At 40.0% G+C, this 16,099-nt stretch overlaps 1 protein-coding gene across 1 annotated transcript in view; it reads left to right on the forward strand.

The window, feature by feature from the left end:
- The window catches only part of C7 (complement C7), a gene marked incomplete at its 5' end in the record, with an annotated part of 40,137 nt that overhangs the window by 4,203 nt on the left and 19,835 nt on the right, over positions 1–16,099 (forward strand). The window contains 4 exons of the mRNA XM_082498008.1: positions 12,519–12,574; positions 13,357–13,432; positions 14,369–14,510; positions 15,318–15,459. Coding sequence (XP_082354134.1) covers positions 12,519–12,574; positions 13,357–13,432; positions 14,369–14,510; positions 15,318–15,459 — 416 coding nt within the window. The remainder of the gene's footprint in view (positions 1–12,518; positions 12,575–13,356; positions 13,433–14,368; positions 14,511–15,317; positions 15,460–16,099) is intronic.

Consider the following 16,099-nt stretch of genomic DNA (forward strand, 5'->3'; position numbering starts at 1 on the left):
GGCATCACTTATTTGTGCGCATGTGTAGCGCCCTTTGCATATGCAGGGATGACTTCAAGGGATAGGAATAGTGAAGATTCAGGCTTGATATATACTAGAAGCTAGTTGATGCTTGACACCAGTTATCTTCACAGGTGCAGACAAGCTGAAGTCTTTGTTTCTAAATGTGATCTTAAATCAAAGGAATGCCTTTCAGTATCCTCGTGGATATTGATTTCTGTGACCTAGTTAACAATGTCTCAGGAAGGCTGCAGGAGAACTGAGAACTTTGAGGGCAACATTTTCATAAGAGTCTGTTTGGATGCCTTTGATTCTGGATATCATATTGTTTTGCAGGGGTAGACACCTCAGTTGGAATTAGTGTGGAAGAAATTACACTAAATATGTTTTACCAAGCAGCCACAAGAAATGCAACTTTATTTGTACAGTATCCAGATTCTTCAGTTTGAAAACTTTCATGTGTGAATTTGAACCAAAAACATTGGTCACCACAAGATGACAGTATAGTTCAACTAAAACTTTTCTCCTCAACAACTTGGTAAAAACTCTCTCAACAGTAACAGTAAATTAGGTTAATAAATTGAAAACAATATTATCTGTACAGTTCTTAAATCTCTATGACAATAACAGAAAGTATGAGCAAACCGCAATGCTTATGAAAAAGACTTTTGCATCCTTCTAAGAAACTAATGATTATAATACAAAAGGCTTTCTATTTGTTTAAAATGAAAATGAGTGGAAGAAAATTAAACAGCTGTCACTAACTTACAAAATGGCTTGTTAAAATATAGTGGAAATGATAAAAAAATTATAAAACCTCTTTGTACAGCAAAGCTTATACAATGTGTATAAACATCTAGTAGTGTTGCTTCCTACAGCCAGACTGGAATGGGAAGGGAGGAGCCCCTTTATCACTACATACCCTTTCCATACATACTCTTCTTTTCCATAAAAACCAGCACAAAACATGACCTGACATGTAGCACACTGAAATCAATGCCAGAGTTTAATAATAAAAATTAATTCTTCAAACTCACTCTAAAGGAAGTATCTTGGTGGTTTTCTCCATACTGAATTAATTTTCATAGTCGGCCATCCTTTCTATTTATGATGGCATGAATAGGTTCATATTGATGATCATGTAACATTTTTTCTACAATACTCATGAGCAGTGCTCATATAGGTGAGTTACATCAGAAGAGCAGTATTTTTTTATTGCTGCTTCTTAGCCTTGGACAGAGAGACCAGAGAGTAGTCTTCAGAACACTGGCAAATGCTTGGAGGGTGGCACTAATACTTGGTAGATCATGGTTGAAACATGACTACCGTCACAAACATAGCAGGAGCAAGAGCTCCCCACTCATTTCCTCAACTGTCTTTAATCTTTACCTTCGGGTAGCTGGGAGGCATCCTGGGTCCTTCTCCACCCGAAAGCCCACTAAAATCTTTCTTTGTTGTTCCATCTAGCTAGAGAAACAGGGCAGCATACCTCTGTACAGCAGAGGTAGTCACAAACCTCGGACACACCAGTTACACAGTGCAACAGCATAATTCAGAATTTTTAAATTTCCTTAGGTTTTGTGTTTGTTTTTTTTAAATGCTTGTACTTAGATACATTAAAAGGTTGTAGTGCATTGTTGCACGAAAGCAGTAACTTTCAGAGGGGATTTCACTGCTAGCCTCAAGCTTGCAGAGGTGGTTGTATGGCAATATGGGCTGAGCACCAGAAGGGGTGCACAGGAGAAAGCCACAAGTTCCTTTACAAGGTGACAGTGACGGCCATTTTCTTCTCTTCTCAGTTGTATAACAACTAAATTTTCTTGTCTTTCTGATATTATTTTGATAAAAACCTACCTATACTGATCTTGTGTTTGATACTGTTGTCTTTAACCTTTGATGTGTTATTCGTGCACAAATGCATGCACACACAAGCCTAGAACAGAATTTTCACTGGCGACACACAAAAAGCATTTGAGCCACCACAGTCTGGAATTGTAGTTTGCATCACATTCTGGGTGGAAAGGCCCAGCTTCTAACTATGTTCCCCTTACGTTGCAGCAGAAAATATTTTAGTTAGTCATTAGGAAAATTTTTGTACCAGTCCACTGCAGAGCGCTGGACTTCATTTTGCTTCAGATGGCTCTGGAGTTTTTGACAAGAGTCAAAAACTCTTTGTCTTGACGGCAAATGTTTGTTTGAAATGGCTTTGGTGTAGCAGATTTCGCAGTAGTGAGGCAAATAGTCTGGATGATCTTCTGAGGTTCGTCCCAGCCATATTTCTCTGATGCTGTGACTTTATAAGAGGACTCTAAGTATAAAGACATAACTTTATCTCTCATCTCCCTGGGTATCATGTTCTCAGACAAATGCATTTGACCAATTTTATGCTTGCAAAATAACGGTCAGATCTTTGTGAATTCTGCGTTCAAATGCTATCTGCTTTTCCTGTTGCAGTGGTTGGCCTAATAAATGGTATGGCCTCTACAAACTCACCTTGTGCTGACAGGCCTGCATTTTAAACATCTGTCCTTCCCTATGGTAATGTAGGTATCTTACTGGATTTTCAGTATTACTCTAAAACATATTAAACCAAAAAGATTTATTATTGAACAAAAGAAAAGCGAATGTCACCCAGTCATATGTGTATATATGTGTGTATATAGAATCACAGAATCAGTTTGGGTTGGAAGGGTCCTTAAAGATCATCTACTTCCAACCCCCCTGCCATGGGCAGGGACACCTTCCACTAGACCACGTTGCTCAAAGTCCCATCCAGCCTGGCCTTGAACACTTCCAGGGATGGGGACTCCACAACTTCTCTGGGCAAACTGTTCCAGTGTCTCACCACCCTCACAGTAAAGAATTTCTTCCTAATATCTAATTTAAATATACCTTCTTTCAGTTTAAAACCATTACCCTTCATTCTGTCGCTACACTTCCTGATAAAGAAAGTTATCAGTTACCCTTGGACAGGTCCGTGTCCTTCTTATGTTGGGGGCCCCAGAGCTGGATGCAGTACTCCAGGTGGGGTCTCACCAGAGTGGAGTAGACGGGAAGAATCACCTCCCTTGACCTGCTGGCCATGCTTCTTCTGATGCAGCCCAGGATGCAGTTGGCTTTCTGGGCTGCAGGCATGCATTGTGGGCTCATGTTGAGCTTCTCATCAACCAACACCCCCAAGTCCTTCTCCTCAGGGCTGCTCTCAATCCATTCTTGGCCCAGCCTGTATTCGTGCTTGGGATTGCCCCAGCCCACGTGTAGGACCTTGCACTTGGCCTTGTTGAACTTCATGAGGTTTGCATGGGCCCACCTCTCAGTCCTGTCTAGGTGCCTCTGGATGGCATCCCTCCCCTCCAGAGTGTCAACTGCACCACACAACTTGGTGTCATCAGCAAACTTGCTGAGGGTGCCCGCAATCCCACTGTCCATGTTGCCAACAAAGATGTTGAACATCACTGGGGCCCCACACTGACCCCTGAGGAACACAGCTTGTCACTGGTTTCCAGGAACACTGTTGTCACTTGGACATCGAGTCATTGACTGCAGCTCTTTGAGTGCGACCATCCAGCCAATTCCTTATCCGCTGAGTGGTCCATCCGTCAAATCTGTGTTTCTTCAAATGAGAGACAAGGATGTTGTGCAGGACAGTGCCAAATGTTTTGCAGAAATCTAGGTAGGTGACGCCAGTGGTCTCTCTGTGCAGGCACATACACATGGATGTTACACACTTAGCAGTACTACCAATGTTTTATTTCCTTGTTTTTACTAAAATAATTAACAAAAAATTGCCTGATTCATAGATAGACACAGCGTACATCTAGGCCAGACATTATGGCTGAAATTTGCTAACTTGGAAGCTGAGTGTCTAAACATAACTAACAACGTCAATTCTTTTATTCCTCCAAATGTTCTGGTATGAATGATACATGGGCATACTCTTTGGAAAAGAAACATAATGTCAACCGGTTGGAAAAAAAAACACCTTTCCTGCAGAAATATTGAAGTAAAAGTTTTTCCCAGAAGCTCAGGAAAGGAAGCCATCTTAAATTTAAAATTAGAATCAAACAGTTGGGTATCTTACTCTCTCAATTTTCTCACTTTTTATGTGGAATTACACACTTGCCTAGGTATATCTCTGCCATCGCATTCCCACCATATGTTATTCAGCTATGCTTCAAGTGCATATGTGAATGATTTTATCTTTAGTAAAAGTATGTGAATGGTTTTACTTCTCACCAACCATTCCTTAGAACATGACTTGATGTTTTTCTCATCCCAGGAGACTTCTGGGTAGCTGGAGAAATACACATGCATGCCTTACAGAGCCTTCTGTCTCCAAAGGTAAGCAGGTAATTCAGTTTTACAAGACTCATCCAGGTTTGGCACCTGTTGGTACTAGCATGTACGTGCACTGTCAAATTTTTCATGTATGTTGCAACTGGAAGTGTCCAAGTGTGTGAATAAATACAAAGATGTACACAAAATGTGCATTAATTAAATATAAGGTGTCTGATTTTCTTTCAGTAATAGGTCTTTACTTCTCACAAATATTTACTATTTATTCCTTTCAAGTTTTACTTTAGGTATAACATTCAGGGGAAAAAATCCATATGTCTGCAGTAAAGTAGAAGGTCAGAAAAGAAGACATGGGAGAAAACTGGGCCACTCATGTTTAATCTGAAAACAGTAAAATAAGCCTAATATATTATTTTTTATTTAGCTAGTTTATCTCATATCACACTTCAGGCATCCTAAAGAATTTACATTTATCTTGCTCTGCACCTACGACAAATGACTGTTTTTCCCGGTCACTCTGTCGCTTCTCTAGAAATAAAAATATAACCTCGCTTTAAAGTAGGAAAACCTATCACTTGTATGGCACTTTTTACTCTGTATGGAACTGTGGGGTTTGCCTTTAATATTCAGATGTGAGACACAAACTGTAAGAAAAAAAGGCTTTGCAGTGAAATGAAGAGGACAAATGCAAGTTCTATATTTATTGAAGATAAAGCCTGTTTCCCCAAGTAAAATAAGTTTGCTTTCCTTCATCAAAATCACTGTTGCATTTTATTATTTTCACCAGCTGAGAACATTCCCTAAGTACAAATGCTTTGCTAACAAAGGTCAGCTCAACTCTGCAGTTACAAATGTTATCTCCTGTTTATTTTGGAATACGTTTTTCCTGCATCAGGCATTTTCAGTTTTCCATTTACTGGAACTGAAGCATACTGTCTCCATCAGGAAATTCCCCTGACATCCATGCACAATTTACCTCTTCTACTATTTCACTTTAATAAAAACAGAGGACAAAATGTTGCAGGGCCTTACTGGTGTGTGCAAAGAGGACACAGAAAAGAAATGGAGACTTTTGAAATTTTTCTTATCTAATCACTACGTGGAGCTCATGATCCTGTGGCCACAAGACCTAGACTAGACTAGCACATGCAGCACAGCCAGTCTTCTGGAGAGAAAGGCTGTGCACCACTTGGTGGGCCATAGGGACATGCTGCTACTGCTCTGCCTGCCGAGGCAGCAGATATACAGAAAGGTTTTCCAAAATGTCCAGTTGAGTAGCTCCCATTGTTATGATTGGAGCTACACCTTAGCACCTTTCTGTCTCTGAAAGACTGCCTTTGGATGAAGTGGGGCAGACTCAGCTGTGCCAGCACTTATGCTCGTGGTGGAGAATGTGCCAGTACTTAACAATTTTAAATTTGGTTTATCGTGTTAGTAAGTAGTTGTTAACTAATTGTTTTAAATTAGAAATGTTCTTCCGTTGGGTTTGAACATGTTAGGGAGAGATGTAGCCTAAAAAATGGCTGCTTGAGAAGGGAAAAATGCCTGAGGGAATGTTGCACTGAAAAAAGGTCACAAAACTGTGACAAGTCCAAGCCTACTTGTTCTGTCTCACTGTGTTTTAACAGTAAAATAAAATGTGTCAACCCTTGAAGCAACATAATTGGTAACTGACTTTTTCTGCTGAGTGTTTCAACCATTTTACAAGTTTGTGACTGACTTCAGTCAAAACTAAACACCAGCCTTTCTCAGTGGCAGTATTTCCCTGCCCTGGCTTCATTACTGCCTCAGAAGACACAACATGTAGTCACCAATAAATGGGCAGAGGTGCATACCTCTCTTGCCAGGAGCCCACCCAAAGGAGGAAACAGGAGGCTTCCTCGTCTGTTGCTACCACAAGCTTTACATTTTACAATCTCTCCTTGGAATGATCAGTATTTATCTCTCTCTTTTTTTTTTTCTCTCTTTTATAAAAAATTAAAAGCCATTTGCTAGCTCTAGGAAGTCTAAACATTGTTGTTTGCTGAATACATTTTCCTAGCTATGAGTTATTCTACAGAATCTCTGCCAATATCAGAAATACCATACTTTTACTCCCTCTCACGATGGTATTTCATCCAAATAAGTACAGTATGGGATGCGTTTACAGGCTGATTAAGAACAAGTGTCATATCCAGAAATGCAGATTCTTTCAAAGATATTTAGTGATGTGATCTCCACTACCAGATAGAAACATTTCCACTTCAGACAACTCCAAACTGTCTTCTTCCATGCAATTGGTACATACCAGTAATTGCATGGCTTGATAGACAGAAATTTTCTGAGAGTTTTATATCTGGAAATAACAAAGTATATCATTAATATGGGCACAGAGGGAGATATGTATTCACCTACAGCAACAACAAAAAAGATATATATGTATTAAGTGATTATTTTGACCCCATGCTTCAGTGCTGCTCCTTTGAACTGAACTGCAAGTACAGACAAAAGACTCATAAAAGGACGTCATGCCAATTTTAGGGGCTTATAAACTTGTTGTAGAAGAAGTAACAAATGTTAAGCACACCTAAATTTCTCTGGAGCTCAGGTGAATGTCTGCAACTTTACCAGCCCTTTTTTATTACTGGTATGTGTTTTCATTTACTGCAGTCTGATGGTTGCTGTATGCGTAGCCAGCCCAGAATCGGGGAGGGCAAAAGTCAACGCCAGGTCATTTCTGTTCCTGCACAATGCTCTGCATCTCCATTGTCTTTCTGAAAGTTTGAAAAAGGCTACTTTATTTGTTAAACTTTGGTTCCAGCTGGAAGATATCTACAAAAGCTCGTTCCAGAAAGTTTCACAGTAGCAGTTAGGGTTAATTACTGACTTCTCGAGTAAGCTGACAAAATTTTAATGAACTTCGGATGGTCCTAAAAATGTTGTAGTTCAAAAAGACATCATAATAAGATCTGTTTCATTGCAGTCCTGCCTTCATTTTCTTCTCTAACTCTCCTTTACAGGAGAAGAATCTTGGTTCCACTTATTCAAAAACATTTTTTAGATTTCAATTTCAAGATACTTGGAAAGTTTCAGAGGGACACATATTTTTCTTCAAAGTTTGCTGCTTGAACTGTTTTAGCTTTCCAAGTAGTTACAATAATAATTCTAAAATATATAACACACACACTACTGAGTCAGAAAGAACCAGAAATATAAAAGCATGGGCAAGGTTATTAATGGCTGATGTTTGACATTCTATTCATTCTACAAAGAACAATCAGAAAGAGATGATATTTTTAAAAGGACCAAGACATCAGGCTAAAAGAGAACTTCTGGATCATCAACTCAAGATACCACTGTCTCAGGCAGTCATATAAAGCTGCTTATGAATTAAATTCATAGTTAAAAAACGAAGAGTACAAAAAAAGTCAATGAAAACTTAAATAATTGGATACTTGTGAAAAACTGACCTTGTCTGGCTTTGAGGATCAAATGCTTGGAACAGGCTCTGCAAGCCTCTGTGTGATTTAACACCCCTTTATACAGTATGTGTGAGTTTGTGTCACTATTAATGCGAATGCAATAATACTTATACTTTAGTCCTTTTCATGTGACTCTTTCTGTGCTAGCTTATTTAAACTGCTAAAATCGTGAGATCGCTTCCCTGGTTCAAGAAATTTACTTGTTTTATATGTGTGTGTGAGCTTCTGTTGCTGGGGAGGAATACGAGAGCGTATAGATTTGTTGTAGACACAGTACCTCTGCTTCTGCACACAGTTGGCAGGTGAGCTCTCAGCAGAGCTTGAGCAGAAGCCCTGACCCCTGTGAAACCTGTGGGTTGTGTACTACTTAGGTTGAGTAGAACTCAGGGTGGACCTAAGCCTGCTCCCACCCCTCAACCATGGAATCATAGAATCATAGAATGGTTTTGGTTGGAAGGGACCTTAAAGATCATCTAGTTCCAACCCCACTGCCGTAGGCAGGGACACCTCCCACTAGACCAGGTTGCTCAAGGTCCCGTTCAGCCTGGCCTTGAACACTTCCAGGGATGGGGCATCCACAGCTTCTCTGAGAAACCTGTTCCAGTGCCTCACCACCCTCACAGTAAAGAATTTCTTCCTTATATCTATTCCAAATCTACCTTCTTTCAGTTTAAAACCGTTACCCCTCGTCCTATCACTACGCTCCCTGATAAAGAGTCCCTCCCCATCTGTCCTATAGGCCCCCTTTAAGTAATGGAAGGCTGCAATAAGGTCTCCCTGGAGTCTTCTCTTCTCCAGGCTGAACAATCCCAACTCTCACAGCCTGTCCTCATAGGAGAGATGCTCCAGCCCTCTGATCATATTTGTGGCCCACCTCTGGACTTGCTCCAACAGGTCCATGTCCTTATGTCGGGGGCCCCAGAGCTGGACGCAGTACTCCAGGCAGGGTCTCACCACAATGGAGCAGACAGGAAGAATCACCTCCCTCAGCCTGCTAGCCACACTTCTTTTGATGCAGCCCAGGATGCAGTTGGCCAGCACCAGATGTGCAGAAGAAACACATGGTGGAGGTTGGAAGTGAAAGCAGGGAAAGATGTGGAAAAAAATGCATAGTAACTCACCATTTTGGGCAGTTTCAAGCTGCTAAATTTGTTCACCATATTTTGTGTCCTAAGTTCAGAATCTAACTCTAAAGAATAGTAATTATTTTTTTTGCCCAGTGATGACCTTTGTGCACACACAGACTGAAATGTCTATGCTGTAGACAAGTCTGATTTATTACTTATACGCTATGAAAGCTCTCTGAATTTTGAGTTATAATAACATGAGCTCTTCTCTTCCAACCCAGTTCATTCAAACAAGAACTCTCACGGCCCTTGTTTGTTTGGTATAGTTTCTGCCGCATATGGATTCCAGTATCTAAGGCAATATCCTTCTACAAGGTCCCCTGAGAGAGAATCATTTGCATTACGGTTAGCACAGCATTAATGCTACTTGACATATTTCATAGAGACACATCCCAAGCCATTGTCATTAATCCTTGAAATGTGACAAATACATTAAAAGCAAAATATGCTATTAAAATGCTTTTAAAAAAAAAAGAGATGGCATTAGCAAACAGAAACAAATCCAAAAACTCTCCAAGTCAATTTCACAATTTAAAACCATAATGACAAGATGTTCTTTCTCCACTCAGTTGTCACTGGATCCTCGGCATTTGCAGTAGTCACAGAGCACAGACTGTCTTTAGGGCCGTAATACATAATGAACTTGGACAATGAAGACACAAGACTATTTAAAGCTTGGTAAACTATTGAGTAACCTTAGCATCAATCCTATAAAAGGCTGGAAGTCTACAGGGAAATATCACTGATATAATTATATTCTGGCTGACCTTAGTGTGAAGTAGAATACAGACAATACCGTTTCATGCTGTCTCCAGACCAGGCAGGATATCATTAGCCCAGCAAGTGAAGCATTGCGTTAATCATTCTTGTGCTAGAATTATCATTTAGTGCAAGACAAGAAATGTCTTGCCTTATGGCTAACCCTTTGTGTCTCTCAAAATACTCCTCTTTTACTTCCCTAAAATGTTGTTTTTAAGCCTAAAGAAAGTTTATTTCTGAATAGACAGTAGAAATGTCCAGGAAGAACTTAAGGTTGCTATGGTAAAACACATTTTTAACTGCAAAATGGTTAGTAGTTTGTTGCCATTTTCACTAACAGTAAGGGAAAATCAACCCCATCTTCTCTGTAAGTTACGTTCTGTCCCTTACTACCATGCAGTCAGGGGAAATAACTGGGGAGCTCACACAGCCAGGTGTTATTATGGAAGTGCCTATCAGTCAGACTGGGACTGAGCAAGGTCCTGCATAGTCCCTCATCACAAAATTGCAGTGTGAGTAGATTATCATACAACTGCACATAGGCTTAAGTATCAACAACATACAAAAGTAGGATACGATCTAAATGGTCCAGAGCCTAAATGCTAAGCAGAAAAAAAGTTACTCTAAGTACCCTATGAAATGAAAGAAAAATCAACCATTTACACTCCCACTGTTGTAGAGGAGACTGAACATCCATTCACTGCAAACCAGTAAAGTGCCACGGGACCTGTGGACTTGCAGTTCTAGGAGCAACACAAGTCCAACTCTAACCTCCCTCTGTTTTACCCCTTGTCAGTTCAGTCTCTTTGCTTTTGTCACTGCGGGAACCAGGAACAATAAAAAAGCGGGATCCCATTTCCAAGTGAAAGATGAAGTCTTTAGGCTGAGGTACCTCAAAATGTGTGCTAAAAGGACTATTATGCAGCATCTGGCAAAGCAATATTTTTATCTTGCTGAAATGCTTCTTGCAAGAAGACACTCCATCAATATAAACTCATTTGAATACAATACCTGTTACTATCAATGATTATTTAATGACCAATTAATTAAGAGCAGACCCCCCCCACATATACTTTCTTTACTAGCTGTATTTGTCCTCTTCTGTGTTTATTTGCATGTTTTGTTTGTGCGCAAATTACAGTATATCTTTATCTTGAGGGTTATTACAGCTAATGATGTCTTACAGAAAGTGAAATTGTTATCTAAGCCATTAAAACAGCTAACTGCAAGATCAAGACATATGTCTGGAGAGAGAAAATATTCTTCACAGTTCCTGTATTCTGGGCCAGCTATTAAAGGGCTTAACTTGGTTTTAATCATTTCTTTCATAGCCAAATGATCACTGACAATGTTGCACAAATTGGTCATAAAACTTCATAGGATCATGAGGATTTCAATCAAAAGCAATAAAATATGTACAGAAGTCATTAAAGTGTATGAATTACATTATCAAAGGGGTTCATAGTTACTAAATCTGAAAAGTCCCAAAGACAGGCTCTGGCTTAGCTAAATTGGCTCTTGGGTTGCTAACTTCTGAGGAGTAGACATAGGCATCCCTCACTCAGATTGAATAACGTGACCCAAGGTCTAGGCATCTTCTTAAGGAAAGCAGACCATGCCAACAGAGTGCAGGGTTTAAAAGTCATCATGAAGTGATGCTGTGACATGAAGCATTTGGTTTTCTGAGGACTGTGTTAAACTGTTCAAAACAGATATAGTATCTGAGATGTAGTATATGAAGAGATTTCAGACAGAGGAGCTGCTTTCCCATGAGGACTTCATCCAGGCTCCACTAGGATAAATTTATGGAAATTTCCCCAGCAGTGGCATTTTCTTGTTACTGGGATGGATCAGATCTGGAAAATGAAAAAAGTCAAAAGAAAAAATAAAAAGGCATGGCAGGGTGAGGAAAGAGAAAGTGAAGTGCTCTTACTTCTGTAAGAGGATTCCCACAAAACGGCCAGCTGTTGATGGGTCACTGAAACTAGGGTCTGTGTGTGATCTTAGGAAGTCTTTCACAGTCAGGACCATGCCAGTATTGGCTAAAACTTGCATTATGATCCATCAGCAACACTGCAATAGTGGAGACTGGAGATTCGTGATCAGAATTAAACCTTGGCAACATCAGCTTAATTCTAGATGAGCTAGCTCTTCCTGTGGAGAATGGGGACTCAGCTGTGGTGTAGCATATGTGACAGCAGGACTTGCCTGGGGTCTCTGAAAAGTATTGTTCAGAGGAAAGAAACTGTGAGATAGAAGATAAGGAAGAGATGATTGTTCTTCCAGTAAGCGCTCTTCAGAACTTTGTGCCAGCCCCAGACAGTACATCCAAGCTTTGATTTATATGTCTTAAAAACACTGAGCAGCTCCCAAAGCAGGCTGTGTCCCTGGAGAGGTCTAGATGGGTTAAGATTAAAATTCCTCGGCAATATTCAGCCTTTTTAGGCAACGAAAAGCAGAATACAAGGCAGAGTGAGAGGAGACATACAGCGTCAGACAGACTGACTGACCCCTTTGGCTGCTGAATTGAGTGGAAGTGCATTTTCACTGGTAATTGCTGGACATCTGAGTATTTCATCTAACATGAAGGTAAGACTACTGCTTACTTAATTTGTACTGATGAAGAGAATATGGCAAGTGCGATTAAATATTAATTTATATGGAGAAATGCTTATCTGAAAATGTAATATTGCAAGAAAGAAGAAAACTAAAAAACCAACAACTTGCACAACAAAGCTGAGGAAAATCAGTGTGATGTTCTCCTTTATTTCTTAAGCTGACCTGTGTAAAGATTGCAGAAAGTTAGAACAGCTGCACGAGCTAACAGAAAAAGCAGAAAAGCAAAGTAAGTTTGCTTTTACTCCTCTGTTTTCAGGTGCTGGGGATTTTTCTGTTGCTGGAAGCTTCAGGATTCTTTCCCATTTTTTCCAGGTGAGTATTTCTTTAGTAAATTACATGCTGAAGACTAAACATGTATAATTTAACAAGCAACTTCTGGTGTTTGACGTAGGGCAGGGCGTAAAGGGGGTCTCCAGATATATTCCCTGGGAGAAGAGATCCTGTTTGGTGTCAGCACTGCCACTGCCATCAGTGGTGACAAGAGTGAGGCATCATGGTGTCCCTTTGCCTCTGCCCAGAGGAGTCAGCTGCCCTTCAGGAAGAGAGCACACCATGGTGGTCTGAGCCACAGCAGTGCACATCTGCGAAACACAGCACAGATATTACCACAAGCCAGCCCCGGTCCTGGGAGCAGGTTGTACTCTTAGCGCCTCCCATTTGCCAATGGGCTGTTTGAGACCTGCCGTGGGAAGGTCTGCTGCACACCATGGCACACAGGCCCCAGCAGCTCCCTGCTGACCTCGGGAGATGATCTGATCTCTCTCTGCTTTGCAATGTGAAGCTGGTCTTTGAAGCGGGTATAGGGTTGCACAAAGTCCTTGCTGATATTCAGGCTAGGGGAATGTGTCTAGTGTTTTCTGTTGTTCAGTGACCAGAAAGCCCAAGCAGAAACTGATTTCATTATTAGACAACAAGCAGTTCTCAATGGTTTTAGAGGGAACCTGATCATGCTCCTAATTTTTATTGAAGGCCTTCTCTGCTGTTTAGAAATGTTTTGAACTAATGCTTATGGATGGAAATCCCTGAATCCCTGATGATTTTCCTTTCCTTTTTTTTTTTTTTTTTTTTTAATGCAAAAAATACTACTGGAGCAGCCGTTCTCCTCCAGTCCATTGCCGCTGGAATTCTTTTGGCCCTTGGTCTGAGTGCGATGGCTGTACTCAAAAGCAGGTATAGATAGACACACTTTTTCTGTACTCGTGACTTCACAAGCATATGCTTTTTTCCCAGTAACTAAGGAGCTGCTATATCTTTAAAACCCCAAATCAGGTGTCAAACAAAAGCCCCAGCAGAACAAGAAGGATGGAGAACAAAGAACTCAGAATGAGAATCCTCCAGCCTGTCCCTCTATGTTCTCTTTCAAAATTATGATATTCACATTGTAAAATAATTTATGCACATTTTATTTTGGTGATAGTTACAAAAATCTCAACTGAACTGTTCACTAAACTAAGACATTCCTCCCCTGGTGATGGTTTGTACCAATTCTGTTGATTTTTCATTAGTGGAGTCATATCTCAAGGAAAAAAACTTGGTTGCAAAGTATTATCCTCAACAAAACCAAGTTGATGGTTTTTACAGTTCAACTCTATTGATGTGCAAAACACTTGCTTTTGATTTTCCTTCTCATTTACTTTGATGTTGCATCAATTAGGGAGGGATTAGTCAAAATTAAAGATGTGCCATGAGACTGATTCTTTTTAGAAGCAAAAAGTAGCCCACTTGATGTTAGATTTTATCATCGTCCTTAATTACATTGTTTACTTTGAAGAACTTCAGCAAATTTGTATCAGGCATGATTGGTCCTATTAAAAATGTAAAGCAAAACTGAAATGTGTCAGCAGCTTTCTCTTGGTTCTTGATTTCTGAACAAACCAGCCAAGCTTATGCATCAGTCTAAAGACCTTATAGATAAAATAGTTGTCCTTCTATTAACTTGAGAGTTTGTTACAATATTGTCATAATACCAGGTGTGGTTGTTCTCAGAAAAAAATAGTGAATGTCTCATTTTGTTACAGCAGTAGAGTGGTAGCATTGTCTCGGCACTAGTAAACTATTCCTGCTTTGCATCTGGATTTTCTAAGATCTCCCTTGATTTGCATTCAGATTCGGAGACGGACAGTAGCAGTTTACGGCCAGTATGGGGGAAACCCCTGCTCTGGGGATGCCTTTGAAACAAGACCGTGCACCCCCACAAGGGGATGCCCAACAGAGGATGGCTGTGGTGATCGGTTCAGGTGTTTCTCAGGTACCATCCAAGATCTTTTTCACCATTTTCTGGTCACAAAGTTAAGAAAATAACCTTGTTATCTTCAACATTTAGTAAACAGGCAATTGCTTTACAAGACCCCTGACCTACAGATAAATTTGATTTAGCAGAATGTTTCCTTTATTTTTCAACCTACTACGCATGTTTATAATTTAATCTGGAGCATTGCAAAGCTCTGCAGATGATATGCTGTAGCCCTGGTAGCCCCTCTAAGTCATTCTGCTTTACTAATTTGCCCCAGAGTACAGTTTTTTTCATTATGAGATGGTAATTAAGGAACGCAACCTTATATGTGATTGTTCGAAGGCTACGTCCAAACACCTTGGAAATCAATTGCGGCATAGCAACTAATGCTCCCTAAAACAGTGCTAGTGTCGAAGCAGCTTCCATTACCTTCACAAAAAAAGCACATTACCTCAGTAGGCAGACATTTATCACAGAGGAATATAATAAACATGTTTCGGTGCTACCAGTGAGATAATCACAGTTAATCAAAAGTGATAGGGTCAAAGGATGAAAGCTCAGGAAACAAATCTAAAAGTCAACTGTTTTATTAATATATCATAAACCTTGAATGGCTGTGGTTCCCTCAAGTGTACTATACACTATTTCTTCATGTCTACATTTACTGTTGTTTCACAAGCCCTCCTGGGCACAGACTGTTCATCATGGGAGTGAACAAGCTAATTAACGTAGTAGATAAGTGGGGCTTTTGCTTTGAATTTAGGTGATTTATTTTCAAATGAACAAATACTTCTTTCCCCATGCATTTTTGTTCTGATTTAGGTCAGTGCATTAGCAGATCTCTTGTGTGCAATGGAGATCAGGACTGTGAGGAAGATGGTGCCGATGAAGATCGATGTGAAGAGAAGATGACTGTATGTGATACTGATAAAACACCTCCGAATTCGGAACTTACAGGAACAGGGTAATGTTCTGTGCTGGGCTCAGTAGTACTGGTGCCAAATGCATTTATATTTTGGTTGCGTTTACAAGCTGCGGCTGTACAGACAGACTTCCTGGGCCTATGGCAAAACGTCCCATAGGCAAAAGTACAACTGCCTCCATCATGCCAGTGGCTCGGGGCAGCCGGGATGTACAGGCCCTTTGATCTGAAGCACTGAATAAAGCTTTTTATCTTTCATTTCTGCTATTTAAGAACATCTTTTAAGAAGTGGAAAGAAATGTCAGCCAATAAGACATAATCATCAGCACAGAAAAAATGAGTCAGCAACACTCATTCTTTTTCATTGCTGTTGCATTTAGTACTGTGGATCCATATGGATTTCTGTTTATGCGTCCCATCTGCAACCTAGTTAAATAATTATCTTAAGTTTCTTTAGCATAGTTGTATCACTTGGTATGCAATATAATTTACATATAATACAAAAGCATTTGAAATGGATGCCCTGTTCTGTGTTACATTAATTGCTGGAACAATACAACTTAATAACATCAGTTGTGATAGATATGAATATCTTAAGAGATATGATATGTGGTCATTTTTGTTGGCAAATCAAGAGCAACATTTCGCTTTCCATATTGTAAAATGCTCTGCACACTGCAGT

This window comes from Vanellus vanellus (genome assembly GCF_965231255.1).
Source record: "Vanellus vanellus genome assembly, chromosome: Z".
In the NCBI taxonomy this organism is placed as follows: domain Eukaryota; kingdom Metazoa; phylum Chordata; class Aves; order Charadriiformes; family Charadriidae; genus Vanellus; species Vanellus vanellus.